General features: G+C 48.8%; 1 protein-coding gene across 1 annotated transcript in view; it reads right to left on the bottom strand.

Moving 5' to 3' along the window:
• LOC129710131 (src kinase-associated phosphoprotein 2-like) overlaps nucleotides 1-9956 on the bottom strand; it is a 295021-nt gene extending 285065 nt beyond the window's left edge. The window contains exon 1 of the mRNA XM_055656879.1: nucleotides 9661-9956. Coding sequence (XP_055512854.1) covers nucleotides 9661-9697 — 37 coding nt within the window. The 5' untranslated portion in view covers nucleotides 9698-9956. The remainder of the gene's footprint in view (nucleotides 1-9660) is intronic.
• Between the last annotated feature and the right edge of the window lie 3482 nt (nucleotides 9957-13438).

The raw sequence follows: 13438 nt of genomic DNA, 5'->3' as shown, positions 1-13438 counted from the left end.
TTTAAGAGGGAGTTAGATGTGGCCCTTGTGGCTAAAGGGATGAGAGGGTATGGAGAAAAGGCAGGTACAGGATACCGAGTTGGATGATCAGCCATGATCATATTGAATGGCGGTGCAGGCTCGAATGGCCTACTCCTGCACCTATTTTCTATGTTCCTACATAGATAAGGAAGTGGAAGGTGTGAAAATGGGACTTAGGGGGATGTAGATCAAGGAAAAATGTTGAATAGATCAAGGCCAAGGCAAGTTGAACCCTAACTACCACAGCATGGAGAGAAGGCAGGTACAGGATGCTGAGTTGGATGATCAGCCATGATCATATTGAATGGCGGTGCAGGCTCGAAGGGCCGAATGGCCTCTACTCCTGCACCGATTTTCTATGTTTCTATGATGTGTATGTAGCATTAAAATGTTCAATGTTCACTAGCATGGTTGAAGGCGCAGACAGTCATAGAGAAAGTAGGGAAACCTACACAAAATGGCCGCAGTATTTACTCTGACTGCTAGACAAGGCTCGAGTCAAGGATGGTTCATTGTCCCGTGTCCCAGACTGAACAATGTAACTCTTACTTGCAGCAGAACAGGATACGTAAACAACAGAAAAGTGAAATCGGTTCCAGAGACAAAGTCCAATGTCCACCCTGGGGTAGAGGCAGTGGTGGACTGGCCAGGGTGTCAGCTTGCCCGATGGCAAGTGGGCCCCTGATGAAGTGATAGCAAGTGGGCCCCTGTTAAATGATAGCATTGGAGTTCTGGGTGGGCCCCCTTTGTCTCCTGGCAACCAATATTTTTAGACCCAGCCCACACTGGGGTAGAGGTGAATCCACCAATCCCCAGCTTATGGAAGGAGCAGAAACCTGATAACGGAGGGGGAAATCTATTTAAAGTCTGGTGGGGGCCACGAGAACATGGAGAAGGAACGATCGGGGCAGGACATGCCTTAGGTTAGTTTTGGCTGCGTTTCTGAGGCAGCGTGAAGTGTCGATGGAGTGAATGGTAGGAAGTCTCGTCTGTACATCTCTCTGCCGCATTTGGGCAGAGCTGTTCCCAAACCAGGCTGTGATGCCACCACACAAGATGCTTTCCACACGGCCTCCAATGAACACAAAAGATAAGCATCTTTTGCACGGCGACACAGCTGCAGAGTTGCTGCCTTGCGACCCCTGTCCCACTTCGGAAACATGAACCGAAACCTCTGGAGACTTTGCACCCCACGCAAGGTTTCCGTGCGGTTGCCGGAGGTTGCAGGTGGTTGCCGGAGGTTGCAGGTAGTGGAAGCAGGTAGGGAAACGTAGAAACATAGAAATTAGGTGCAGGAGTAGGCCATTCGGCCCTTCGAGCCTGCACCGCCATTCAATATGATCATGGCTGATCATCCAACTCAGTATCCCGTACCTGCCTTCTCTCCATACCCTCTGATCCCCTTAGCCACAAGGGCCACATCTAACTTCCTCTTAAATATAGCCAATGAACTGGCCTCGACTACCCTCTGCGGCAGAGAGTTCCAGAGATTCACCACTCTCTGTGTGAAAAAAGTTCTTCTCATCTCGGCTTTAAAGGATTTCCCCTTTATCCTTAAGCTATGACCCCTTGTCCTGGACTTCCCCAACATTGGGAGCAATCTTCCTGCATCTAGCTAGGGATACTGACAAAAATCTCCAGGAACCGCACGGAAACCTTAGGTGGGGCGCGAAGTCTCCAGAGGTTTCCGTTTACGTTTCCGAAGTAGGACAGGGGCATTACAGCGCTTGAGTCCAGAGTTCAATCCCGACTATGGGCGCTGTCTGTACCTAGTTTGCACGTTCTCCCAATGACCCATGTGGGTTTTCTCTGGGATCTTCGGTTTCCTCCCACACTCCATAGACGCCCAGGTTTGCAGGTTAATTGGCTTGGTGTAAGTGTAAATTATCCCTAGTGTGTGTGTAGGATAGTGTTAATGTGCGGGGATCGCTGGTCGGCGTGGACTTGGCGGGCCGAAGGGCCTGTTTCCGCGCTGTATCTCGAAATTAAACTAAAAACGAAACACTTGTTGTTTATCTTCCACTCATTGCAACAATTCAGTGGCTCGAGAAAAAACGCTCGCACGCTCAGTGATATAATGAAACAAGTGGTTAAAGGCAGCAGGAAATAGCACGCAACCGTCAAAAACAAGAATGGGTGCAATAGACAATAGGTGCAGGAGTAGAGGCCATTCGCCCCTTCGAGGCAGCACCGCCATTCAATGTGGTCATGGCTGATCATCCCCCAAACCGTTCCTGCCTTCACCCCATAACCCCTGACTCCTATCTTTAAGAGCCCTATCCAGCTCACTCTTGACATTATGTCCATCAAAATATTCCTTACAATTGTTTTGCAGCATTATGTTTTTTGCTGCAAAAATGCATTAGAACATAGAAGAGTATAGCACAGGAACAGGCCCTTCAGCCCACAATGTCCGTGCCGAACATGATGTCAAGACCAACTCTTGCCAACTGGCATATAATCCATATCCTTGCCCCCCCCCCCCTTGCAGGAACTATACATCAGAAGGTGCAACTCCAGAGCCAGCAAGATCATGGGAGACCCCTTCCTTCCACCCCTGCAACAGACTGTTCCAGCTGCTACGGTCAGGCAAGCGCCTCCGTTGCCATGCTGTGAGGACGGAGAGGATGCGAAGGAGTTTCTTCCCAGAGGCCATTAGAACTGTAAACTATCTCTTATCTATTTAGAAGATTGAGGGGGGATCTTTTAGAAACTTAAAAAATTCTTAAGGGGTTGGACAGGCTAGATGCAGGAAGAATGTTCCCGATGTTGGGGAAGTCCAGGACAAGGGGTCACAGTTTAAGGATAAAGGAGAAATCTTTTAGGACTGAGATGAGAAAAACATTTTTTACACAGAGAGTGGTGAATCTGTGGAATTCTCTGCCAAAGAATGTAGTTAACGGCAGTTCATTGGCTATATTTAAGAGGGAGATAGATGTGGCCCTTGTGGCTAAAGGGAGTATGGAGAGAAGGCAGGAACAGGATACCGAGTTGGATGATCAGCCATGATTATATTGAATGGCGGTGCAGGCTCGAAGGGCCGAATGGCCTACTCCTGCACCTATTTTCTATGTGTCTATCTCACCAGGGACTAACTTTACTGTACCAATTTTATGTTGTGTGGCGTCTTTTTTCATTGCCGTCTCTTTTTTTCCTCCCACAAATATGTGAATATGTGATTCTGCTCCATTCTGTATTATAGTTTTGTTTTGCACAATCCGCGAGCATTGCCACTTTTCATTTCACGGAACATCTCGTATGCGTATGTAACGAATAAACTTGACTTACATAAAAACATAGAAATTAGGTGCAGGAGTAGGCCATTCGGCCCTTCGAGCCTGCACCGCCATTTAATATGATCATGGCTGATCATCCAGCTCAGTATCCCGTACCTGCCTTCTCTCCATACCCTCTGATCCCCTTGGCCACAAGGGCCACATCTAACTCCCTCTTAAATATAGCCAATGAACTGGCCTCAACTACCCTCTGTGGCAGAGAGTTCCAGAGATTCACCACTCTCTGTGTGAAAAAAGTTCTCCTCATCTCGGTTTTAAAGGATTTCCCCCTTATCCTTAAGCCGTGACCCCTTGTCCTGGACTTCCCCAACATCGGGAACAATCTTCCTGCATCTAGCCTGTCCAACCCCTTAAGAATTTTGTAAGTTTCTATAAGGTCCCCTCTCAATCTCCTAAATTCTAGAGAGTATAAACCAAGTCTATCCAGTCTTTCTTCATAAGACAGTCCAGACATCCCAGGAATCAGTCTGGTGAACCTTCTCTGCACTCCCTCTATGACTTGACTTGATCCTTCCATTCCCTGCATGTCCATCCCATGTGCCTATCCAGAAGCCTCTTAAACAGATATGGTACCTACATCCACCACCACCCCCCAGCGGTACATTCAAGTCACCCTCCCCTATCCGTTTAAAAAACAAACTTGCCCCACATGCTCCTTTAAGCTTTGCCCCTCTCACCTTAAAATGATGCCCTCTTAGTATTTGACATTTTCACCCTGGGGTAAAAGGGACTGTCCACCCATTCCATCAACGCCTCTCATCAGATCTCCCTTCGACTTCCAGCATTCCAGAGAAAACACTTCAAGTCTGTCTAAACTCTCCCTGTAGCTCAGACCACCTAATCCAGGCATTATTCTGCTAAAACTCCCCGATACCCAATCCAAAGCCTCCACACCCTTCCTGTAATGAAGTGACCAGTGTATTGCCCTCTCTAAGTGCATTCTAACCAATGTCCTATAAAACAGCATCATATCTTCCTTATACTCAATAACCCAACCGATGAAGGCAAGAATAAGGTCATAATTAGGCTGTTCGGCCCATCAAGTCCACACTGCTATTCAATCATGGCTGATCTATCTCTCCCTCTTAACCCCATTCTCCTGCCTTCTCCCCATAACCCCCAACACCCGTACCGATCACACCAATATGCCTTCTATACCACTGTAGGTGCGTGCACGGCCCGGAACAAGGGGTCACACAGTTTAAGGATAAGGGGGAAGTCTTTTAGGACCGAGATGAGAATTTGTTTTTTCACACAGAGAGTGGTGAATCTGTGGAATTCTCTGCCACAGAAGGCAGTTGAGGCCACAGTTCATTGGCTATATTTAAGAGGGAGTTAGATGTGGCCCTTGTGGCTAAAGGGATCAGGGGATATGGAGAGAAGGCAGGTACAGGATACCGAGTTGGATGATATTGAATGGCGGTGCAGGCTCGAAGGGCCGAATGGCCTTCTATAACGTTTACTGCAAGGTGAAGTCCGATCAAACATAGTCCAATATATATAGAAACATAGAAACATAGAAATTAGGTGCAGGAGTAGGCCATTCGGCCCTTCGAGCCTGCACCGCCATTCAATATGATCATGGCTGATCATCCAACTCAGTATCCCGTACCTGCCTTCTCTCCATACCCCCTGATCCCCTTAGCCACAAGGGCCACATCTAACTCCCTCTTAAATATAGCCAATGAACTGGCCTCAACTACCCTCTGTGGCAGAGAGTTTCAGATGTGCATCAAAACCAACCCCCATTCCCTCCACATCATCAAAATGAGATAGTCATCGAGGTCAGGAAGTTGGGTGGAGTACGCACCCTAGTTGGCATCGATGCTGCTGGAGTGGAAGTGGTTGAGATCACCAAGATTCTAAGCAATAATATCACCCCCAGCGTGCCCCAGACCAACCACACTGAAGCAAAGGCCAAGAAAAACACATCTACTTATTCAGAAGACTAAAGGGCCTGTCCCACTCGGGCAACTGCAGGAGACTATGCGGTCTCCACATGTTCGCGGGCAGTTGCCGGGGAGTCGCCTTCATGGTCGCGAGGAGTTCCTGGGGGCTAGTCGTGGCCTCATTATGGTGGCCGCGAATATTTCAAACATGCTGGAAAATTAGCGGCGACGGGAACGAAGGCGCCATGGAGAGTAGCGAGAATTCTCGTGCCGTGGGTGGATCGCCACGAGGTCCTAGTGGGTTCTGGAAGGTTGTAGTCGGTGCTGACGGGTGAATTTCATTGTTTTCACGAAGGAACTGCAGATGCTGGAAGATCGAAGTGTACACAAAAATGCTGGAGATACTCAGCGGGTGCAGCAGCATCTATGGAGCGAAGGAAATAGGCGACGTTTTGGGCCGAAACCCTTCTTCAGACTGATGGGGGGTGGTGGGGGGGGAAGATGGAAGGAAAAAGGGAGGGAGGAGGAGCCCGAGGGGGGGGGGGGGGGGGGGGGAGGAGACAGCAAGGGCTCTTATTTCATTGGCTCATTGGGTGGGGGGGGGGGGGGGGGGAATGTGAACAGTTTTCCCGAAAGAAGGATAACCGACCTATAATGTTAAATGTCCGCCGAGCTTCAGTGGGACAGGTCCATTAGGGAGTTCAGAATATCTCCAGTGATGCTTCCCATTTCTACAGATGCATCAAAAGAAAGCAGCCTGTCGTGCTGCATCACTGCTTGGTTTGGCAACTGCTCTGCACAAGACCACAAGGACCAGTCCTGGAGGCCGCAGCCTCAGAATTGAAGGACGTTCTTTTAGGAAGGAGAGGAAGGAGAGGAAGGAGAGGAAGGAGAGGATGGAGAGGATGGAGAGGATGGAGAGGATGGAGAGGATGGAGAGGATGGAGAGGATGGAGAGGAAGGAGAGGAAGGAGAAATGTATTTAGCCAGAGGGTGGTGAATCTGTGGAATTTCTTTGTAGCCCAAAGTCAGTCGATAATTTTACACGGCAGAGATAGAAAGATTCTTGATCAGTATGGGTGTCAGAGGTAATGGGGAGAAGGCAGGGGAATGGGGTTAGGAGGGAGAGATAGATCAGCCATGGTTGAATGGCGGAGTAGACTTGATGGGCCGAATGGGGCGGGCGGGCACACACACACGCGGACATTGGATTGGATTGCTACAATTGTATATTGCCCCTAGCGTGTGTGTGTGTGTGTAGGATAGTGTTAATGTGCAGGAGTCGCTGGTCGGAGCGGGCTCGGTGGGCCGAAGGGCCTGTTTCCACGCTGTATCTTTAAAAAAAACTAAACCTAAAAGCTTGAAAACTTGCAACGCCAGAATCAGGAACAGCTTCTTCGACTCAGATAGACACAAAGTGCTGGAGTAACCCAGCTGGGCGAGGCAGCATCTTTGAAGAAAAAAAGGATAGGTGATGTTTTGGGTTGGAGCCCTCCTTCAGTCCCGACTCAAAACGTCACCTATTCTTTCTCCCTCCCCCTCTCCCTCCCCCAGAGGTGCTGCCCGACCCACTGAGTTACTCCATCTTTGTGTCTATTTTTTGTATAAACCAGCATCTGCAGTTCTTCCCTGCTGCTGAAGCAAAGGATGAAATCCCAATCTCACGACCCATCTCTACGAGCCATTGCACCAGCTCTGTAGTTGCAACACTACACTTGGCACACAGTTCCCTTTCCCTTTTTGCATACCTGTTGTTGCCGTGTGCGGTCAGATTGTACTCGACATGTGATGGGATTTGCCTGGATGAAATGCAAAACAGTTTTCACTGCACCTTGGTACACGTGACAATAATACAAAGAGAGAAAGTGAGGAACGGAAATGGTCCAAGTGGGTCCAACCTGTCCCTGTGGCTGAAACCCTGTAATCCAGGCAGCGTTCTGGTGAACCATATCCGCTCCTTGTCTAAAGCTTCCACATTCCCCCTGTGATGGGGGCGACCCGAACTGCACACAATGGTTCACAAACCCAGTTTTATTGTCTCCCCACCGCCCTTCAGACTTTAGATCTTCGATCAAGCCTCTGATTATTTACCTTAGCAACTCCTTTTAACTGAAACACAAAGTGCTGGAGGAAACTCAACAGGCCAGGTAGCATCTCTGGAGGGAATGGACAGGGTTGACAAAATTGCTGGAGAAACTCAGTGGGTGAGACAGCATCTATGGAGCCAAGTTTCAGGTTGAGACCCTCCTTCAAGTCAGGACCTTTCCTCAACCTGACCTCCTGAGTTATTCCAGCACTTTGTGTCTTTTTACTCAAGATTCCAGCGTTAACAGTTCCATGTCTTCAACTTTTTTTCAATTGAAGTATCAGATCCCATGTGGTAGAGGTGAAGTGATGGGTCAACTTTGAATGTTGTGTAAAGACTAGACACAGAATGCTGGAGTAACTCAGCGGGGCAGGCAGCATCTCTGGGGAGAAGGAATAGGTGACGTTTTGGGTCGAGACCCTTCTTCAGACTCGACCCGAAACGTCACCCATTCCTTCTCTCCAAGATGCCGCCTGTCCCGCTGAGCCACTCCAGCATTTTGTGTCTACCTTCGATTTGAACCAGCATCTGCAGTTGTTTCCAACACGTGTTGTGTGGAGACCATCGGTCCAAAATACTTGTCACCACTCTGGGTGTCACAGCTGCCGCAGAACAAAACCCCTCCCAGATAGAGTGATACAGTGTAGATACAGACACTTCCATCCAATCTGCCCACACCAACCAACATGTCCCATCGACACTTGTTCCACTTGCCTGCATTTGGCCCATATCCCTCCAAACTTGTCCTAGCCACTTACCTGTCTAATTGCTTCTTAAACATTGCCTCAGCTACCTACTCCGGCAGCGCATTCCATTCACCCACAACTCTTTGCATGAAATCTTTACCCCTCAGCTTCCGATAAAATATCTTTCCCCCTTCAACCTATGCCCTCCAGTTCTCAATTCCCCCCACTCTGAGCAAGAGACTCTGTGTGCCCACCCGATCTAGTCCTCATGAATTTATACACCTCTGCAAGATCTCCCCTCCAAGGAATAGAGTCCCAGCCTGCTCAACGTCTCCCTATAGCTCAGGCCCACGAGTCCTGGCAAAATCCTCGTACATCTTCTCTGCATCCTTTCCAACATAACACCATCTTTCCTATGACCTATGTACAGGGCCCTAGTGAGACCACACCTGGAGTATTGTGTGCAGTTTTGGTCCCCTAATTTAAGGAAGGACATTCTTGCTATTCAGGGAGTGCAGCGTAGGTTTACAAGGTTAATTCCCGGGATGGCGGGACTGTCATATGCTGAGAAGATGGAGCAGCTGGGCTTGTACACTCTGGAGTTTAGAAGGATGAGAGGGATTCTCATTGAAACATATAAGATTGTTAAGGGCTTGGACATGCTAGAGGCAGGAAACATGTTCCCGATGTTGGGGGAGTCCAGAACCAGGGGCCACAGTTCAAGAATAAGGAGTAAGCCATTTAGAACGGTGACGAGGAAACACTTTTGCTCACAGAGAGTGGCGAATCGGTGGAATTCTCTGCCTCAGAGGGCGGTGGAGGCCGGTTCTCTGGATGCTTTCAAGAGAGAGCAAGATAGGGCTCTTACAAATAGCAGTGTCAGGGGATATGGGGAGAAGGCAGGAACGGGGTACTGATTGGGGATGATCAGCCATGATCACATTGAATGGCGGCGCTGGCTCAAAGGGCCAACTCCTGCACCAATTGTCCATTGTCTATAACATGGAGCCCTGAAATGAACATAATACTCGAAAAATACAGCCTCAGCGCCATCTTACAGAACTACAACACGACTTCCAAACTGATTGAACTGTGTGGCTAAAACTGCATATATTAGTGTCCCTTCAAGTCAACTTTCACCCAAAGATGCTGGACCTTTTGCCAAGAGTCTCTTGCCCAGAGTTAGTGAATCGAGGACCAGAGGACATGGGTTTAAGGTGAAGGGGAAGAGATTTAATATGAATCGGAGGGGTAACTTCGCCCCCCACCCACCCACACACAGAGGGTGGTGGGTGTATGGAGCGAGCTGCCAGAGGAGGTAGTTGAGGCAGGGACTATCCCAACGTTTCAGAAACAGTTAGACAGGTGCATGGATAGGACAGGTGCAGAGGAATATGGGCCAAACGTGGGCAGGTGGGACTAGTGTGGTGGGGACTTTGGCCGGCGTGGGCAAGTTGGGCCGAAGGGCCTGTTTCCACTCTGTATCTCTCTCGGAATTGAATCTCTTCCGGCGAAGAAAGTGGGAGATAACGTCCAACCAACTATCCCCTCCCTCTCTTGCCCAGTCGCAAATAACACCGATACCTGCCTCCCCCTCCCTCCCTCCTCTAACAGCAACCCAGGAAATTACAGATGGGGCCATCAGACTTCGTGGGTAAAACAAAATGCAAACTCAACGCTACCTTCCAGAAGTCGCCTGACGTCCTCAGGGATGGCCATTGATGCGGGCGAGAGGGACGTGAGCCTGCCCCCCGGCGAGGGACCGTTCCCTGTTTAATCACTCGCCGAAGCAGCGGAAAGTTGAGCCAGCCACAGATTGGGGAAGTCTAGAAAGATGGGACTGGTCCCAGGTTTCACGGTCGCGGGCGTTTGTAGCTGGTGTGTATTTAATACGTGTTGGCTCCTGGGCTATCGCAGGTGGAGCGGAACTTAATTCCACCCCAGTACGTTCACCCCATTAATGTCGAGCGGAATTGGCAGATGTAACTCCCCCCCCCCTCTCTGCTCAACCACTGAGCATCCTTAAAGGGACATCCGCTCCTCAACGAGCCGTGCTTTACCGCTGCAGAAACCCGCCCGCGCGTTGGCAAGTTTTGCATTTTGCAAGAAATGTCACAGAGGTGATACAGCGCGGAAACAGGCCCTTCGGCCCAACTTGCCCGTGCCGCCCCGCACCAGTCCCATCTGCCCGCATCAGGGCCACACCACCACCCCTCCATCTCTCTCCCCCTCCTCCTATACCTGTCCTATCCATGTACCTCTCCAAATACCTTATACATGGTATAAAATACCCTAAAAGGGACTGTGATATGCTGAGAGAATGTAGCAGCTGGGCTTGTACACTCTGGAGTTTAGAAGGATGAGAGGGCATCTCATTGAAACATATTAAATTGTTAAGGGCTTGGACACGCTAGAGGCAGGAAACATGTTCCCGATGTTGGGGGGAGTCCACAGTTTAAGAATAAGGAGTAAGCCATTTAGAACGGAGACGAGGTAACACTTTTTCTCACAGAGAGTGGCGACTCTGTGGAATTCTCTGCCTCAGAGGGCGGTGGAGGCAGGTTCTCTGGATGCTTTAGAGAGAGAGTTAGATAGGGCTCTTAAAGATGGCGGAGTCAGGGGAGAAGGCAGGAACGGGGTACTGATTGAGGATGATCAGCCATGATCACATTGAATGGCGGTGCTGGCTCGAAGGGCCGAATGGCCTACTCCTGCACCTATTGTCTAAATGTTGTCTAAATGTTGTTATCGTTTCGACCTCAACTACCTCCTCCAGCACCACGTTCCATTTACCAAATCACCTGTGTCCATGGTGTTTCTTTCAATTAATTAATCAATTGACCATCTGAGATCTTCGCTCCTCTTCAGTGCCAGTGTCTTGGAGATTTTTAATGATCCTGGCAGGAGTGGGGATCTCAGAGGGTTAACTGATTGAATGATTAGGTGCTTGATTGATTGAAACATCATGGACACAGGTGGTTTGGCCCATTGACCCTACAAGCACCATCCACGGTGGGTCCACGTGTTGCTCAAGAAGGAACTGCAGATGCTGGAGAATCGAAGGTTAGACAAAATTGCTGGAGAAACTCAGCGGGTGCGGCAGCATCTATGGAGCGAAGGAAATAGGCAACGTTTCGTCCCGAAACGTTGCCTATTTCCTTCGCTCCATAGATGCTGCCGCACCCTGCTGAGTTTCTCCAGCAATTTTGTCTACCTTTGGTTCCAGAGATGCTACTTAAACCCACTGAGTTACTCCTGCACTTTATGTCCCACCCTCGACGCCAGCATCTGCAGTTCCTTGTGTCGCCACACTAGTTCCACGCGAGCCCACTTTCTCGACCGCTCCCTACACGCTGGGGGCAATTTACAGAGCTCTGCTCTCTTCCCCCCCCCTTCTCTCTTTTCCCCCCCCCTCTCCCCCCTTCTCCCCCCTCTCTTCTTTCTCCCCCCTTCTCTCCTCCCCCCTTCTCTCTTTCTCCTCCCCCCCTTCTCCCTTCCCCCCCCCTCTCCTCCCCCCCCCTCCTCTCCTCCCCCCCCCCCTCCTCTTCTTCCCCCCCCTCCTCTCTCTCCCCCCCCCCTCCTCTCTTCCCCCCTCCTCTCTCCCCCCCTCATCTCTTCCCCCCCCTCCTTCCACCCCCCTCCTCTCTTCCCCCCCCTCCTCTCTCCCCCCCCCCTCCTTCCACCCCCCCCCTCTCTCTTCCCCCCCTTCTCTCTTCCCCCCCCCCCCCCTTCTCTTTTCCTCCCTCCCTCTCTTTCTCCCCCCCCCCCTCGCCGTGCAGGCTCGAAGGGCCGAATGGCCTACTCCTGCGCCTATTTTCTATGTTTCTTTTTTTTTAAATATTTTATTTTATTAGAAGTAAGTACAGTCATATGGCACCAAAGTGCCTAATATATATTTTCATAATACATTTTATGTACAACTTCTTTTTTTTGTTACATTGAAAAAAGATGAGAATAAGAAAAAGAAGTTAGATAGCAAAGGATAGAAAGATGTGAAATATATAGTGTGTGAAGAATGAAAACGAGTAAATGAAGAAAGTTGAGAGAGAAAATAGAGAAAAGAAAATAAAATAGAAAAGGAGATCATTATTTATAATCTTGACCAACCCTCGTCCAGTCCTGAAACAGTTATTTTTTTACAATTGTGTTCCACCATATGATTCCAAAAAAACGACGAATGGAGACCAACTCGTTATGAATTGGTCTGATTTATCCATTAGGAGGAATCGCATTTCCTCAAGATGAGCGGTGTCCAACATACTTGCAATCCACATTTTAAGCGCTGGTATTGATGCACCCTTCCAAAATTTAAGTATTCATTTTTTTGCTATTATTAAACCATAGTTAAGGAATAGATTTTGAGATGTGTTCAATTTATTCCCATCTTCCATTACACCAAATATAATCATTTCAGTATTAGGTTCCATTCTTGTCTTGAATAATTTTGTAAATATGTTTCTATGGCTGAATTCCACCATTTCTGTATAGGTGTAGAAGACACAGGGCTGAAGGCAACACTCCCACTGCGCTCATAGTTCCTCTTGGAAGACCAGTGATCATCACGTCATTGTTGGCCTACTTCTTAAATCACTGCTGTAGCGTTTATGTGACAGACAAGACCCTAGTGTAGGAGGGAACTGCAGATACTGGTTTACACCGAAGATAGACACAAGATGCTGGAGTATCTCAGCGGGTCAGGCAGCATCTCTGGAGAGAGGGTATGGGCGGCAATTGTACATGGAATCAATAGTCCACATTGAAGATCAGATAGGATTACAATGCAAAACTGTGGCGCTGCAGTAGAGTTGCTGCCTCACAGCGCCAGAGACACGGGTTCAATTCTGACTGCTGGTGCTGTCTGTACGGAGTCTGTACGTTCTCCCCATGCTGCCAGAGGTGATAGTTGAGGCTGGGATTATCGCAACGTTTAAGAAACATAGAAACATAGAAAATAGGTGCAGGAGTAGGCCATACGGCCCTTCGAGCCTGCACCGCCATTCAATATGATCATGGCTGATCATCCAACTCAGTATCCCGTACCTGCCTTCTCTCCATACCCCCTGATCCCTTTAGCCAAAAGGGCCACATCTAATTACCTCTTAAATATAGCCAATGAACTGTGGCTTCAACTACCTTCTGTGGCAGAGAATTCCACAGATTCACCACTCTCTGTGTGAAAAATGTTTTTCTCATCTCGGTCCTAAAAGACTTCCCCCTTATCCTTAAACTGTGACCCATTGTTCTGGACTTCCCCAACATCGGGAACAATCTTCCTGCATCTAGCCTGTCCAACCCCTTAAGAATTTTGTAAGTTTCTATAAGATTCTCAGATTCAGATTCAAATTCAATTTTAATTGTCATTGTCAGTGTACAGTACAGAGACAACAAAATGCATTTAGCATCTCCCTTGAAGAGCGACATAGCAAACGATTTGAATAAAAAATAATAAAACAGTTCTAT

The sequence above is a fragment of the Leucoraja erinacea genome, chromosome 27 (assembly GCF_028641065.1).
Source record: "Leucoraja erinacea ecotype New England chromosome 27, Leri_hhj_1, whole genome shotgun sequence".
Taxonomy (NCBI): domain Eukaryota; kingdom Metazoa; phylum Chordata; class Chondrichthyes; order Rajiformes; family Rajidae; genus Leucoraja; species Leucoraja erinaceus.
Note: the sequence above shows the minus strand (reverse complement) of the source record. Positions and strands in the feature narration are given on the sequence as shown.